This window comes from Bolinopsis microptera, chromosome 10 (genome assembly GCF_026151205.1).
Source record: "Bolinopsis microptera isolate Bmic1 chromosome 10, MBARI_Bmic_1.0, whole genome shotgun sequence".
NCBI classification, from domain to species: Eukaryota; Metazoa; Ctenophora; class Tentaculata; order Lobata; family Bolinopsidae; genus Bolinopsis; species Bolinopsis microptera.
This window is the reverse complement of record NC_087081.1, coordinates 12250039-12266176: the sequence shown is the minus strand read 5'-3', so window position 1 is coordinate 12266176 and position 16138 is coordinate 12250039. Positions and strand designations below refer to the sequence as shown.

General features: G+C 36.1%; 1 protein-coding gene across 1 annotated transcript; it reads left to right on the top strand.

Moving 5' to 3' along the window:
* The first annotated feature begins 8756 nt into the window (after positions 1-8756).
* On the top strand, positions 8757-15694 carry LOC134821630 (uncharacterized). The gene is made up of 12 exons (XM_063832331.1): positions 8757-8947; positions 9534-9614; positions 11984-12067; positions 12191-12328; positions 12528-12678; positions 12773-12813; positions 13065-13195; positions 13354-13457; positions 14494-14558; positions 14753-14901; positions 15086-15165; positions 15396-15694. The coding sequence occupies exons 1-12, from the start codon at positions 8945-8947 to the stop codon at positions 15467-15469; spliced, it is 1101 nt and encodes a 366-aa protein (XP_063688401.1). The 5' UTR covers positions 8757-8944; the 3' UTR covers positions 15470-15694.
* Positions 15695-16138: the final 444 nt, after the last annotated feature.

The following is a 16138-nucleotide window of genomic DNA, read 5'->3' as shown; positions in this document are numbered from 1 at the left end:
TTGAGGACGTTACAGAAGGAATTGATTTAATGTAGTTGGAGGAGTCCTAACCCTCCTCACGTCCGTAAATGGAGGTTCCTTTGCATCATTAAGTAAAATAGTGTAATTAAATTACACTGCGCTCACCGTGTAGCCTTGTTATGTAATAGTATACTAGTAGTACAAGTTAAGTACTGCAGAGTAAACTTCTTGAGGGCAAATCAAAGCAGTTGGAATCTGTTCAGACAACCGTGAAATCTGCCGTCCAGGAAAGTGTACAAGCTGAGATCAGGTTATACAGTAAAACTGTTGCGAAGGTCCCGCCGGAAACGATACTGACAGAACGGAGCTTGAAAAAAGTAGTTAAAAGTGCTGGATCAAAAAAAAGATCGCAGTAGGAATTTTGTCGTGTTTGGTTTAATGGAGACAGATGATGAAAAACTATTCAATAAAGTAAACGAACTGTTTAAACAAATCGAAGTAAAACCACGCAATGAAGCTGTCATATCAGGATTGGAAGGAGATTAGCCGCGACAAGACCAGAACTGTCAAAATATCGGTCACAAACACCAACAATGTTCACGAGATATTATTGAAATCGAAGAAACTGAAACTGAGTCAGTACCACAAAACAATTTTCATTTCTCCAGATCGGTCAACTGAGGAGCAAACCTTGCTCTAACCAGAGCCCTCTCGCTTGCAGTAGCGCGCGACCGCCGAAGGCTTGTGAAACAAGCGCGTCACGCAGTACGCGTAGGCACATGGCTATGTGAAGAGCAAACCAAACAGAGGAGCAAATCATTTCATTTCATTTCATTTCATTTCATTTCATTTCATTTCATTTCATTTCATTTCATTTCATTTCATTTCATTTCATTTCATTTCATTTCATTTCATTTCATTTCATTTCATTTCATTTCATTTCATTTCATTTCATTTCATTTCATTTCATTTCATTTCATTTCATTTCATTTCATTTCATTTCATTTCATTTCATTTCATTTCATTTCATTTCATTTCATTTCATTTCATTTCATTTCATTTCATTTCATTTCATTTCATTTCATTTCATTTCATTTCATTTCATTTCATTTCATTTCATTTCATTTCATTTCATTTCATTTCATTTCATTTCATTTCATTTCATTTCATTTCATTTCATTTCATTTCATTTCATTTCATTTCATTTCATTTCATTTCATTTCATTTCATTTCATTTCATTTCATTTCATTTCATTTCATTTCATTTCATTTCATTTCATTTCATTTCATTTCATTTCATTTCATTTCATTTCATTTCATTTCATTTCATTTCATTTCATTTCATTTCATTTCATTTCATTTCATTTCATTTCATTTCATTTCATTTCATTTCATTTCATTTCATTTCATTTCATTTCATTTCATTTCATTTCATTTCATTTCATTTCATTTCATTTCATTTCATTTATGGATGGCTTTTACTAACTTACTAACTGGCTCGCCCAAAAATGATTCGGAATCAGCGTCCAAAAATAAACTCATTTAGATCAATTCCATACCCGAAGTGTCTTTTCACAAGAATTTTCTTAAAATTTAGGCGAGCGATTTAATATATATAATATATAATAGGGGCGGTATTATGTATCAAATTGGGCCGGCGGCGCTTTACCTGTGGATCCCAGGCTAATTTATATTTATGTTCATATACTGGTCAGGCCCATTAAGAAAGATGCCAATAAAGTAGATCATTCTCCGATTTTTTAGGTGTTTCTGATTTCTCTACACAAAGTGAGTCATTTTACATTTTGTGACAAATGCTATGTTGCTCAATGCTCATGAGTCTTTTGGACCTTTCTAGTTAACAGTCCAATAGCCCATTTGTGAATATTGTCATTGTTCGCTCGACAAAAATCCGTTCAGCCACATTTCCGAAAATAAGCCTTTTAGGCTTTTAGGGTATATATTGCTTCATAACTATAAGTTGCTTCATATGTTGTATATAAATGTGGCCATTATGTACATTTTAGTGTATCAGAATAGTCTTTACGACCTTCCTAGGCGGAAATGTCAAAAATCACATAAATTATGAAAATTCGAGTGACCGCGAAACCCTTAAAAAGGGTTTGTCCGAAAACGCCCGTATTGCATTTAGTACACAAATATAGTAAAGTCAAAATGTTTTAAGCATCATCTAGAGAGGTGATAACCGTTGAGAAATCGCTTTTAACACAAAAGGCTAACGAGTTTCCCTTTCGTCTCGGACTATAAGTGAAGGTTGCATCTTGTCCAAATTCTTTTGGCAAATGGATGCTAATGCCGACACGTGCAAAAGGCTTAGCTGAACAATTTGACAATATAGATTATTTTCAAAAACAGTTTCAATAACGATTCAAATAATTTAATTGTAAATGCATATTAGGGCCTGCAAGCAGCTTTTGGTTTTGCGAAATACGTGTAGTTCGAAAAAGGGATGCATATTGTATTCTTTCGAACAAATTTCAGGAAATTTGCTTCAATAATTGATTGATTGATTGAGGAGCACTACCCGAAGGCATTACTCGGCACTAACGCCTTAAAATCTTTAATTACAATCAAATATAAATATATGCACACAATGTATAAAGTATTAATAATGTATAAAATATGATTATGCTATTAGCAAATTTAAATAGTACTATTAAGAATTTTAAATAACTCTTATCTCTTGACATAAATTTAGAACAGCGACACAGGGTCTGAAGAATGCGCGGTGATATTTTTATCTTTTAAAAGTTGTAAATGACAGTGAAATTGCGCGGTGTCGATAGCATTGTAAAAAATGCTCGAAGGTAGTCATATTTTGTTATATTCCATATTATAAGGTTAAAGTTTTGTTGCTCGTTATTATGATCAACGTATGTTGTACCAAATTATTTAAATTTCTAAAAGTACGAAATTTGAGTTGTCCCAGTCCTTGTCATCCGGTTTATGTGCTTGTGCAGTAAGCACATGCTTGTTGACTGTAGACTTGAATGAATTTAGGAATTTGTCTTGTAGGCAAGTGGTGACATATTTTATGTCCTTGTTAATAATGTTGACTGTTTGGTTATATAACTTAGGCCCAATGTAAGAAATGCTCTTCACGTTCGGTAAAGCTAATACTTCTAGTTCATTGAAAATTTCCTTTGTGTGTGAAGGTGTGCTATTCAGATCTTTGTCATAAAAATAGCGGTGGTATTGGTTATCTGCAGCGCGAATGCCCTTTTTCTGGGCCGAGAAGACTCTTTTAACGGAGTTTAGCGATCTTGTTCCCCAAACTGTGCAGCAGTAGTACAAGTGAGACTGAACAAAGCTGTTGTATATCAACTTGAGTGCTTTGTTAGGTACTGAGCCTTTGAGTTTGTAGAGAATACCCGCATTTCTAGATACTTTAGTGGCTAAATGTCTAATGTGGTGGGCCCAATTTAGCTTAGTATCAATGATCACGCCAAGAAACTTTTCGTGATAACTTTGCTTTAGTCGCTCACCTCCCATGTAGATTTCTATATCCTTAGTTTTCTTATTTGTAAAGATCATATATTTAGTTTTGCTAGCATTTAATTTTAGCCCGTTATTAGTAGCCCAATCAATTATCAAAGTCAGAATCTCATTCACCAATGCATTAAGTTGTTCAAATGTATCTGTACTTATTATTAGGTTTGCGTCGTCAGCGAAATAAATATGTTTAGCTAAATTACTAATCTGAGGAAGGTCGTTGATGTAGATTATGAACAAAATTGGTCCGAGAATGGAGCCCTGTGGTACTCCGTAGTTAAGTTTGAGGTGAGAGGACTTGCAGTTGTTGACGCTCACGTATTGCTCTCTATCGGTTAGATATGAGTGAAACCAAGATAAAGCCAACCCCCGAACTCCATAGTGCTCAAGTTTTCTCAGAAGAATACTGCTGTCAACCATGTCAAAGGCCTTGCTGTAGTCCAATAGAAGCAGTGCTGTGACCTGCTTTTTTTCTAGTGCCCTGTGAATATGGTTTTGGGCTTCTAGTAAAGCATGTTCGCAGCTGTGCCCGGCCCGAAATCCGTATTGAGAGTCAAATAGGATTTTCTCTGTCTTTAAGTGATCTAATAGTCGCGCTTGCATAATTTTTTCAAAGATTTTTGAGAAACATGAGAGTAGTGAGATAGGTCGATAGTTTGAAACTTCAGCACGTGACCCACCTTTGTGAAGTGGAACTACTTTCGCGATTTTCAATTTATGCGGAAACTTCCCCTGATGTAGAGACGCAGAGACTAGGCAGCTAAGCACTGGTGCAAGTATATTGCTCACTTTTTTCAGGGGAAGTATACTCATATCAGAAGTCGACTTAATCTTCAAACCCTTAACTATTTCGATTATTTCTGATGCGGACGAATCTTCTAGATTCATGCTCCGCTGGCATTTGCTATCTTGAGTTTCTGTTACGATAGTCCTGCCCTCAGAGCATACGAGACCATTTTCTCTCTTAAAGTCTTAAGAGTCTCAGCTATATTGCAGAAATAGTCATTGAAGCTATTCGCAATTTGCTGAGAATCTGTTATCTCGCTCCCATTATAGTTAATTTTGTTTATCTTAATTTTGCCTTTTTTCTTTCTGTTTAACAAGTTATTAACCATTTGCCATTGTTTTCTGCTGTCGCTAGAATATTTTGTAAAGTACGCGTTGTAATATTTGTTTTTGGCCTTATCCACGTGTTTATTCACAAATTTCTTCATTTTCTTGTACCTAATATCATTTTCAGTGGTCGGGTTTGTGACAAAATCTTCATAAAATTTATTTTTGCGATCACATGCGCACCGTAACCATTCTTGGATCCACGGCTTTGTGTTTTTACGGCGGCCTGGTTTACTCTTTTTTGCCTTAATTGGGAAATTTCGGTCGTATAGTTCACTATATTTTTTATCGAAAGCCTCAAATTTTTCATCTACAGAATCATAGTTATTAACCAAGTTCCAGTCTACCGCAGAAATGTCGTTCTCGAACTTTTGGATACTGTCATCGTTTATTACTCGAGAAGACATTTCTGTTGTATCTTCTTGAAGTTTACAACTGAGCCTATTCTGATCAACCATGATTGTGACAAAAGTTGCCAAGTGGTCAGAGATTGACTCAGAAATTACTCCCGATTTTGTAACAGCGTGGCAATTATTGACGAAAATATGGTCAATGATTGTCGCACTGTGATCTGTGACTCTAGTTGGTCTAGATATCACAGGAGCGAACCCATGCTCTGCTAGAGTGTCCACATACTTAGTGACAGAGTCTATTCTCCCGTAATCTAGTAGGTCTATGTTAGTATCACCGGCCAGTATGATATTTTTGTTTCGATGTCTTGCTAAGTTACGGAGGAAAATTGAAATCTAGCAAGATTTTGTTGTGCATTGTGCCAATTTAAGGGTCAAAGAAAAAGTCCTGCAAATTTTGAAAAATATGCTTAGAGTAATTATAGGTCTCACTCTCAGAGAGGGTGCAAGGAGAGAGATTCCGGAACAATTTTTGGAAAATTTGTTTCAAGGAATGAATTCTGGCAATGAGGAATGTAAATTTTGACTACTAGTACAGGGAAATCCGTCTGAAAAAATCGATCTGCTGACACACGAAGCTTACAAAGGATTTTTGACGTTTTTGAGTCCTAGTAGGTGCCCTCTATGGCTGACCAACTTTTCCAAACTTTTCCACGTGGCTTAAGGCCACTTTTTGCCACTTTACCACTTTTTACCACCTTTCTTATTTGTCGAATATCTTTAGTTGTGAACATCGTAAAAGGTTGCGAATCAATCGAGTGTGTTTATATTATCAGGAAGAAAAACTTTTGTTCTAACAATTTTTACGTCAGATAATAATTTAATTGGATAATTATCAATTAACCAATTAGCAAAATTCTAAAAATTTTTTATTGGCTAAAAATGATCGGAATAGCTTAAAACACGGAGAAAAGTAGTTTTTAGAAAAAATTTGAAAATTTTTCACTTACATTTTTTTTTCGAGACTTAGAAAAATTTCGAAAATTCAAAATATTGTTTTCCGCCAAAAGTGACCAAATTGCAAGAAACGCGGAGAAAAATGATTTTCAAAAAAAACTTAGTCAATTTTTCGTTTCAAGAATACTTAAATCACCAATATTTGTAGTTGGAGTTCAGTAAATCTCGGCAGATTTTAGTAATAATCAGGAATTACTAACTCTAAGTGGAAAGGTCTGAAACTGAAAAACGTTAAGTTTAACCATACGATCGCGATATAAGAGTTTCATAACTAATAACAATACAGCCTTATCGATTTTCACAGAAACTGCACCAATGGCACAGTCAAGATCGAAACGATAGCCTGCTGTACTGTCATTTTATTGATTTCAATGATGAATCAGTGGGGTTAAGATAATCACATTTGTAATAAATAAAACCTCTCTGTACCGTCAATTGTGCTGTCTAAACCGGCCTACCTGTATTACCAGACCTCTTCTTTTCCTCAACAATCAAACCGAGTTGTTCATATCGCATTTGGTGGGTGATGTAAACTAAGTAGTAATACATATCGAGCTATTTTCAATCACAATACGACACAATGCAACACGTGTATATTATATTATGGCCCTTAATGAGGTATATGAAACGTTCTATACCGTACACTTCTCGTTTCTCCAGTGAGAGGCCCGATATGGAGAGGTTTTACAGTTTATCACGAAAATGTCTACTTGGTCTCATGGCTCTTTGACAGCTCAAAGAAGGCAAGAAAAGACCAGAAAGCTTAGAATGTCAACTCGCAAGAGCGGGCTACCGGACAACTGAACTCAATTTAGACATTTAGATTAACCCTAACCCTAACCCTAACCCTAACCCTAACCCTAACCCTAACCCTAACCCTAACCCTAACCCTAACCCTAACCCTAACCCTAACCAATTAAGCTGATTGGTTAGTGGGAACTAGGTTCAATTGGGTTCAGTTGTCAGTCTTCGATCTGTCCCACATTAATCCCGAGCTGATCATCATGGGCCCCGAATATCCTGCGGGAAGAACCTGTATTTTTACTTCACGACGTCCGGATTTCAAATCAACATCCTCAATAACATTAACAATCCTTCCTGATCAGGATCTGTCTCTATTATTTTCCAAAATATCCTAACTCTCGTGGAACATTTCACTGAATTAATTATAACTGGTTCTTTACTACCCCTTGCCCGACACTGTACTCGTATCTAAATCTTACCCTTTCCCGTATGTTACCCTTGTTGATTTTACTTTTAGCCGACCCTGACATATGGGGGTGATTTGAGGTATCCCGCAAATGAAGCGGTATGCAGTACAATACAAAACAGTCACAGTAGATGTTGGAAGGTGTATTTACACTTGCTTCCTGGACCTGGCTGTTCCTCAGTTTCCCTGATCTGTTCTTGCCCTTCTTCGAACTGTAAATGAGCCATGAGACCAAGTAGACGTTTTCGTGATAAACTGTAAAACCTCTCTATACCGGGTTTCTCACGGTATAAAGCGTTTCATAAACCTCATTAAGAGCCATATAATATACACGTACTGTGTCGTATTGTGATTGAATATAGCTCGATATGTATTACTACTTAGTTTACATCACCCACCAAATGCGATATGAACAACTCGGTTTGATTGTTGAGGAAAAGAAGAGGTCTGGTAATACAGGTAGGCCGGTTTAGACAGCACAATTGACGGTACAGAGAGGTTTTATTTATTACAAATGTGATTATCTTAACCCCACTGATTCATCATTGAAATCAATAAAATGACAGTACAGCAGGCTATCGTTTCGATCTTGACTGTGCCATTGGTGCAGTTTCTGTGAAAATCGATAAGGCTGTATTGTAATTAGTTATGAAACTCTTATATCGCGATCGTATGGTTAAACTTAACGTTTTTCAGTTTCAGACCTTTCCACTTAGAGTTAGTAATTCCTGATTATTACTAAAATCTGCCGAGATTTACTGAACTCCAACTACAAATATTGGTGATTTAAGTATTCTTGAAACGAAAAATTGACTAAGTTTTTTTGAAAATCATTTTTCTCCGCGTTTCATGCAATTTGGTCACTTTTGGCGGAAAACAATATTTTGAATTTTCGAAATTTTTCCAAGTCTCGAAAAAAAAATGTAAGTTAAAAATTTTCAAATTTTTTCTAAAAACTACCTTTCTCCGTGTTTTAAGCTATTCCGATCATTTTTAGCCAATAAAAAATTTTTAGAATTTTGCTAATTGGTTAATTGATAATTATCCAATTAAATTATTATCTGACGTAAAAATTGTTAGAACAAAAGTTTTTCTTCCTGATAATATAAACACACTCGATTGATTCGCAACCTTTTACGATGTTCACAACTAAAGATATTCGACAAATAAGAAAGGTGGTAAAAAGTGGTAAAGTGGCAAAAAGTGGCCTTAAGCCACGTGGAAAAGTTTGGAAAAGTTGGTCAGCCATAGAGGGCACCTATTAGGACTCAAAAACGTCAAAAATCCTTTGTAAGCTTCGTGTGTCAGCAGATCGATTTTTTTCAGACGGATTTCCCTGTACTATACTAGGGGCGACTATCGTGCAGTTAGACTGCACTTACTCTTAGACATAAGCCAAATGGTCAAATTTGGCCAATAAAGTTTACCCCTTGTTCGCCCCCACATTTTATGAGGGGGAGGGCCGAGGGGGGAGGGGGTGCGGTTTCTTCCTACACCCCTGTATCGCTCTGTCACAGTTTACCTGGGGACCCCAGGCTATTATAATGTTCATAAACATAGAATAGAGATTCAGTGGAATGACAGGCTGAGCGCCGCCCAGTAATGTCACAGTGTAAGTTACTGAGCCTACACATTGCTCGCTTACACATGATGCAGATGTGTGATGTGAAACTGAAGTGAATTGCGGATATTTGAGTTTGTAGTGTGTTATTATTTACAGTGTGTATTGCAATTTTTGTTCATCTTCTTCGCTTCACAGAGGATCTTATATCAAGCTGAAATGGTACGATTTAAACTCAATTTTGCTTTAACTTGCTTTCAATTACTTTCTGTTAACGTAGAATGTAGATAATCACAGACCACTTCTGATTTAATGCATTCCCTGTTTACACAAAATTAACCGTGGAAAAGGCCGCCAAAAGAGGCGTGATATAGCGGAAATTCCTTATTCATTGCAATTAACACGGTTCGAACTGTGCAACACTGAAATTATGCACGGTTTTATTAATTGAGCACGCTTTTCGTTCACTAGAAAAAATAATTTATTGTTGTGAAGTTTTCTGTATTTTAGAGTATTAATAATATAATATTAGTGTACATAAGCGTCAATAGAATAATTAAAAATTATAACATCTCTATCCAATTAATATAAATGTAAGATACTCCTCTCTATTCACTTATCACTATATCAATCATTATCACTATCAGTAGTTTAAGTTTGATAGTTCCCTCTATATTTACCATAAATGTAGTAAATTTATAGTTTTACATTTTCCTCTACATTCATGATATTTGTAGCTTGATATTTTCATTTATGTTATAACATATAAAGCCGCGTTATGATATCAACTTGACTGATACTGTTTCAGGGAAAAGAAAAGAATATAATCTGCACGACAGAGCAGCTGGAAGAATTCTTGCAGCAGAGAAACGACATAATTCTAGACGAGGTTATTATTATTAAACTGTGCCATTAATCATTATCATTAATAATAATAACTTGATAACATTTGATATTATCAGGCGGTTATTATCGAGCGTGCTAAAATTAAATTGCTCTAACATGCATTCGATCTTCGAGATTTTTCTAAAAGGGCCCCTGACAGTCGAAATCAACCTGATTCGATGTATTTTCGCACGCCGATTCCAAACACCCCACGTGACATAGGGTTAAAATACTCCTCTAACGAGATATCGGCTAAACACTGTCTCGATCATGTGATATGACCATATAAGGAAGTTGGTCTAATTTCTCATTATGGTCAGGGTTTCAGTGCAGCAAGTACTTCATGCAGTTAGGCCAGATTAAATTGGGTCTGGGTTTATAGGGTTAAGGGTTGGGATCAGATTAGTTTAAGAGGGTTAGGGTTTCAAATAGTCATTCAGAGCCACCTAGAGGACGTGATTCAAAAGTCACGTGACAGTCGAGTGATTGATCATCATTCATCATATCCGGTTATTATAAAAATTAATGTTTTTAAAAAATCCTAAACGAGTAATCATTATAATTTTTTCTATTTTTATATCTGACCAAAACCCATAATCATGGGTAGAGTGTACCGCTGCCAGTGTCTCTCTTTTCAAAACAAAAGGAAATGATATTAATTTGAGGAACCGTCCGCTAATGCAAATTGATACCGAGAATGAAATCGGTCGCTCGCTTTTCCCATTCATTCACGGCTTACGAATTGTAATAAAGCTTATTAAATGGGAAAAGCGAGCGACCGATTTCATTCTCGGTATCAATTTGCATTAGCGGACGGTTCCTCAAATTAATATCATTTCCTTTTGTTTGGAAAAGAGAGACACTGGCAGCGGTACACTCTACCCATGATTATGGGTTTTGGTCAGATATCATCTCTTTTTGATTATAATGTCAGGATAATTTACACAATCGAAACTTCATTAACAAGGAGGTAATTCCGACGATTTCGAAATTCTGCCTTTGAAAACGTTTCCTTGTGTTTAGTTAGGTATATCTGTCGATAACCGACTGAATATGGCACTTTTTACTCATTCAAGTTGGCATTAAATTCATATATAATGCCATTTAAATATCGTGGAAAGCAGAATATATTCGAAATCACGAATGAGCAAAATTCTCACCTTTCGCACGTGCAAACTTTGAGCGGACGTTGCGTGCGCATAGAATATTGAATCACCGTAAATTTTTGCATAGTGGTATTTAATATACAGTTTGATAAGCATGCAAAGTTTCAGAAGATTTCAAAAAGAACTTGGATCACAACGGGACTCCAAAGTTGATAAAAATCGTGAAAATAACAATTTTTAGTGATTTTAGCTATTTTAAATAAATTTGGGCGTGTCCCCACGTGTGCAACTTTTCGATTTTTAACTTTAAAACTAGCCTATAACACAATTTACACCTTTAAGAAGCAAAATTGAGCTCCACAACCCAAGGGATGACCCAACACCAGAGAATACTAATTCACAACTTTTGTGTTTTTATAAAATTATTCTTCAAAAAAGCACTAACTTCAATAGCAAATATCTTTATGAAGGAGCAAGGTAGGAAACTATTCCGGTAGATTTTCGGAATGCTTGAACAATTATCTAAGATAAAAATGTCCTCAGATTTTGAATAAAATTACTCCTTGATAGCGTAAAATCGATTTGAAAAGTTGTTACTTTGTCAAAAATCAAGTTTTTAAAACACTTAATTTGATGACGTCATCAAGTGATGATGATGACGTTAAATTATTTTTCAATACAATGTAAACTAAAGCTTAAACGATTATCTTTAAAACCTGTGGTTCGAGATGACTGTATCGTTTATACTTTCGAATCTACGGACACTTAAATGTAGGCTACAATTGACTGCAAAAAGCGTCTATATTATATATCTTCACGACAATCTGTTGTAAAACAGGGGTTCCAGAAAACCCACTTCACGATACTCCTGAAACATGAAATTTTTTTACAGTCGATTTGGACAAGGTCTAGACGCCCTGCAAAGTTTCAGATCTCTAACTCAATTTTAACATGGTTTTTAAGGCACCTGAATATGGCGATTTTGGGTTTTTTACCTAATTTCGTATAACATGCTGGCGCGTATTTTGCGCAAATTTCTTAAAAACCTCCATATAACTATTTCTTATTCCTGTCATCTTTAACATTGAATTAGAATGTTTTGAACTTAAATGTACCTGCTGATCTACTTTCGATGAGTCTTAATGCCTGGAAATCAATAAAGGGGATATAATAGTATAGGGGGTAAATAGTATTGTGAATATAAGGGCGACGGTAATGCTTGCCAGCATTGTGATATTTAATTTCAAGCACCACGAAAATGTTTCAGCTAAAGAGTATTCTTCAACAAAACTCAAAAAATACAGATGGAAAGATATCTACGTTAAAATCTGAGGTTGAGAACGCGCTCAAGGTACCAATTATACTTTTGATTCTATTTTTGACCCAATTTACTAATACTAAGCTAATACACGGAAGTTGTAGATGTACATGAACCTAGTAGGGTAACCACGGTCACCACTCTTCTTAACGTCAGATAAGAGAGAAGGAGTTGAGAAGATTAAGAAGAGAGACGGAGGAAAGTTTCCGCACGTGTGAGAGACTACTTCACGCGCTTACTTTCCAGAGGAAAATGTTGGAGGCGGTCCTCAAGATTAGGGACAGGGAGATTCAGGTAAATGTCACATGGTAACGTTGCCATGGTAACATTCCCACTTTCACGCCATCAATTAAATAAGCTATTTTGAAAAAGTAGAGTTTACAAAACCCACGTTTGCTTGTTAGTCTACACTGACAGCACAGAATTCAAGCGAATTCAAGCTATACTTACAGTGAATTTTCAATTCGATGTAACCATGATTATGATTCCTTAGAACCTACGAAGGTGTGTGGGTATACAGAAAAGGTTGATAGTGAAAACATTGAACGTTGTGGTGGCTGATGGCGTCCTAGAAATGACACCTAAACAAAGAAGCGAACTTTTGAAACTAGTTCAAGAAATGGGAGACATAGATATTAATTCAAGTGAGGTTAGAATACGTAAACATTAACTCAAGTGAGGTTAGAATACATAAACATTAACTCAAGCGAGGTTAGAATACATAAACATTAACTCAAGCGAGGTTAGAATCTGAATACATAAATATTAACTCAAGTGAGGTTAGGATACATAAGAATTAACTCAAGTGAGGTTAGAATACATAAACATTAACTCAAGCGAGGTTAGAAAACATAAACATTAACTCAAGTGAGGTTAGAATCTGAATACATAAACATTAACTCAAGTGAGGTTAGAATACACAAACATTAACTCAAGTGAGGTCTAAGGGACATTTCGATATAAACTATAATGTATAAGAGTAAAGGGACACATTGATATGAACTGCAAATAAGTAACCTGTTTGCTGCAGGGCGTTGGTTTCTCTGAGGAGACAGTGCTGCAAGAATACAGAGAAGCGCTGGTGATATCCGACAAGGAAGTTAACACCAACAACATCGACAATATCATCCAAGTCAGAAGGGCTGAAAAAGCAGCTAAAGGGTCTGCACTATAATAGTAGTGTTATTCTTATCAGTTATTACAACCGCTCATACTTACATTATCCTTATCAGACATGAGTACAGATAAACTTGCTCTAACACGAAAACACAAACACACTATGGTCTTGTAGCATGTTGTAACAGTAACACTGTTTATAGGGAAGGAGGTAGTTCTGCAAGCTTTATTCAAAACGTATTCACTCCGAGAACAACTATCCAAGACAAAGATGATACTGAGTCAGACGAAGAATATGTCCCACTAGGTAGGTATTGTTACTATGGTAACCAGGAGAATGTCCTGCTAGGTAGGTATTGTTACTATGGTAACCAGGAGTATGTCCTGCTAGGTAGGTATTGTTACTATGGTAACCAGGAGTATGTCCTGCTAGGTAGGTATTGTTACTATGGTAACCAGGAGAATGTCCCACTAGGTAGGTATTGTTACTATGGTAACCAGGAGAATGTCCTGCTAGGTAGGTATTGTTACTATGGTAACCAGGAGTATGTCCTGCTAGGTAGGTATTGTTACTATGGTAACCAGGAGTATGTCCTACTAGGTAGGTATTGTTACTATGGTAACCAGGAGAATGTCCTGCTAGGTAGGTATTGTTACTATGGTAACCAGGAGAATGTCCTGCTAGGTAGGTATTGTTACTATGGTAACCAGGAGTATGTCCTGCTAGGTAGGTATTGTTACTATGGTAACCAGGAGAATGTCCTGCGAGGTAGGTATTGTTACTATGGTAACCAGGAGAATGTCCTGCTAGGTAGGTATTGTTACTATGGTAACCAGGAGTATGTCCTGCTAGGTAGGTATTGTTACTATGGTAACCAGGAGAATGTCCTACTAGGTAGGTATTGTTACTATGGTAACCAGGAGAATGTCCTGCTAGGTAGGTATTGTTACTATGGTAACCAGGAGTATGTCCTGGTAGGTAGGTATTGTTACTATGGTAACCAGGAGTATGTCCTGCTAGGTATGTATTGTTACTATGGTAACCAGGAGTATGTCCTGCTAGGTAGGTATTGTTACTATGGTAACCAGGAGTATGTCCTGGTAGGTAGGTATTGTTACTATGGTAACCAGGAGTATGTCCTGCTAGGTATGTATTGTTACTATGGTAACCAGGAGTATGTCCTGCTAGGTAGGTATTGTAACTTTGGCTCTATGGTAACCAGGAGTATGTCCTGCTAGGTTGGTATTGTTACTATGGTAACCAGGCCGAGTATGCCCCGCTAGGTAACTAGGAGTATATCCTGCTAGGTTCATATTGTAACTATCTTAACCAATTTGTCCAGATATCAAGAGTCAACAGATTCCGGTCACTAAAGCAGAACCAGTTCAGGCTAAAGATATAAGTTCTGTGAGTTACAAATAGCAAAAAATAGTTAATAACCTATGAAGCTATGATGCGCGCTAGTTTATAGTAACTATTACTATTAGTCGGATCAGTATTTACTTTGATCGGTTTCTTTCAAAGAGTTCAATCATGATCTAACTGAGATTTGAACTGCAGATATCCTCTGTAACAATTAAATATTGAATGTCATAACACAGGTGTTTGAGAATCTGGAAGATAGTAGACGGAACGAGAAGGTCCCTAAAACTGTACTGTTTGAATGTGGTAAACAGCTGGGGTCTGCCTGGGTTAGTTTCGCTATCTCGCAGAGGATTGGGTTCACGTTGGACGATGTAGCGGTGCTAAGGTAATTATTATGGTGACGTCTGAACATGAAAACCAAAAGAATGAATTAACTCTTAACTATGGTGTGTAGTATTAGTAACATATTATTTTAGGAACAGTAAGTGTCACAAGATTATAGTGGTAGCCGTTATTGTAAAAAGAGTATAAACTTTGAAAACATTTAAAAATCTGATGACAATAAACAGGAAACGATATAATTCGGACGAAGAGAGAGCAAAAGCGATGCTCCTTATTTGGCTGGAGCAGAGCGGGGAGGGAACATACGGTAAGTTCTTGACGTCATATTATGAGGATGATTGTGATGTCGCGTAAGAGCGTGTCACGTTAGAAACGTGTGAGTGATGTCGCGTGAGAATGTGTGATGTTGCGTGAGAAGCTTAATTTGGTGACCAATCAGCTTAAATGTGTGATCTCGCGTGAGAATGTGTTATGTTGCGTGAGGGAGATTGTGCCGCTAAGTAAGCTTGACAAGGTAACATTTTTAACCATTTACAGGCAATTTGGTGTTGGCATTAAACGACATTGGTAGAAAAGACATCTCTCAAAAGGTGATACGAATGGAAAAGTGAAACTTGAGCTGCTTAATGTTACCGTAAAAACTGGGATTTTTACAGTTTATAAGTTTATATGACACGAAAGCTAACTGTACGTGTAATGTGTAATATCTGGCTAACCATGTACTGTAAGACATGTTTTGATAACTTTTTGTTAGGTAGTATTAGTTTAATAAAGATTGGAAAGCTACCTAATGTGGTATATTGAACAATATTAACATATAAATTTTATTATGTAAATGAAATTTAAAAACAATTATCATAAAAATTCTCATAACAATTCTCAAATATTTGAAATAATGTGTACTTTACAAATATAAAACCTTAGAAATACAATTCAAACTTTTTTGTCTATCTTTTCTATTTTATCATAAAAAGTTTTTTAATCTTTAGTAAGTATAATTGTTTTTGACAGTCTTGAGAAGAAAATCTAAAATAAATGCGTTTTTTGTCCTATAAACTTATAAAAGTATAAATACAACGCTGTTTAAAAGTCACAGTCACTGGAAAAATCTATTTGGACTATATTTCCGCGGAAATTCAATTTAGTTTGAAGTTTTTATAAAACTTAAGCCTGAGTAGCGCGAATAAAAGCAGAATCTCGACCATAACATCACGTGACCTCGTTACCATATCAACACTAATGAAACAAGAAATAGAGATATCTGGGCAGGAACTCCTGAA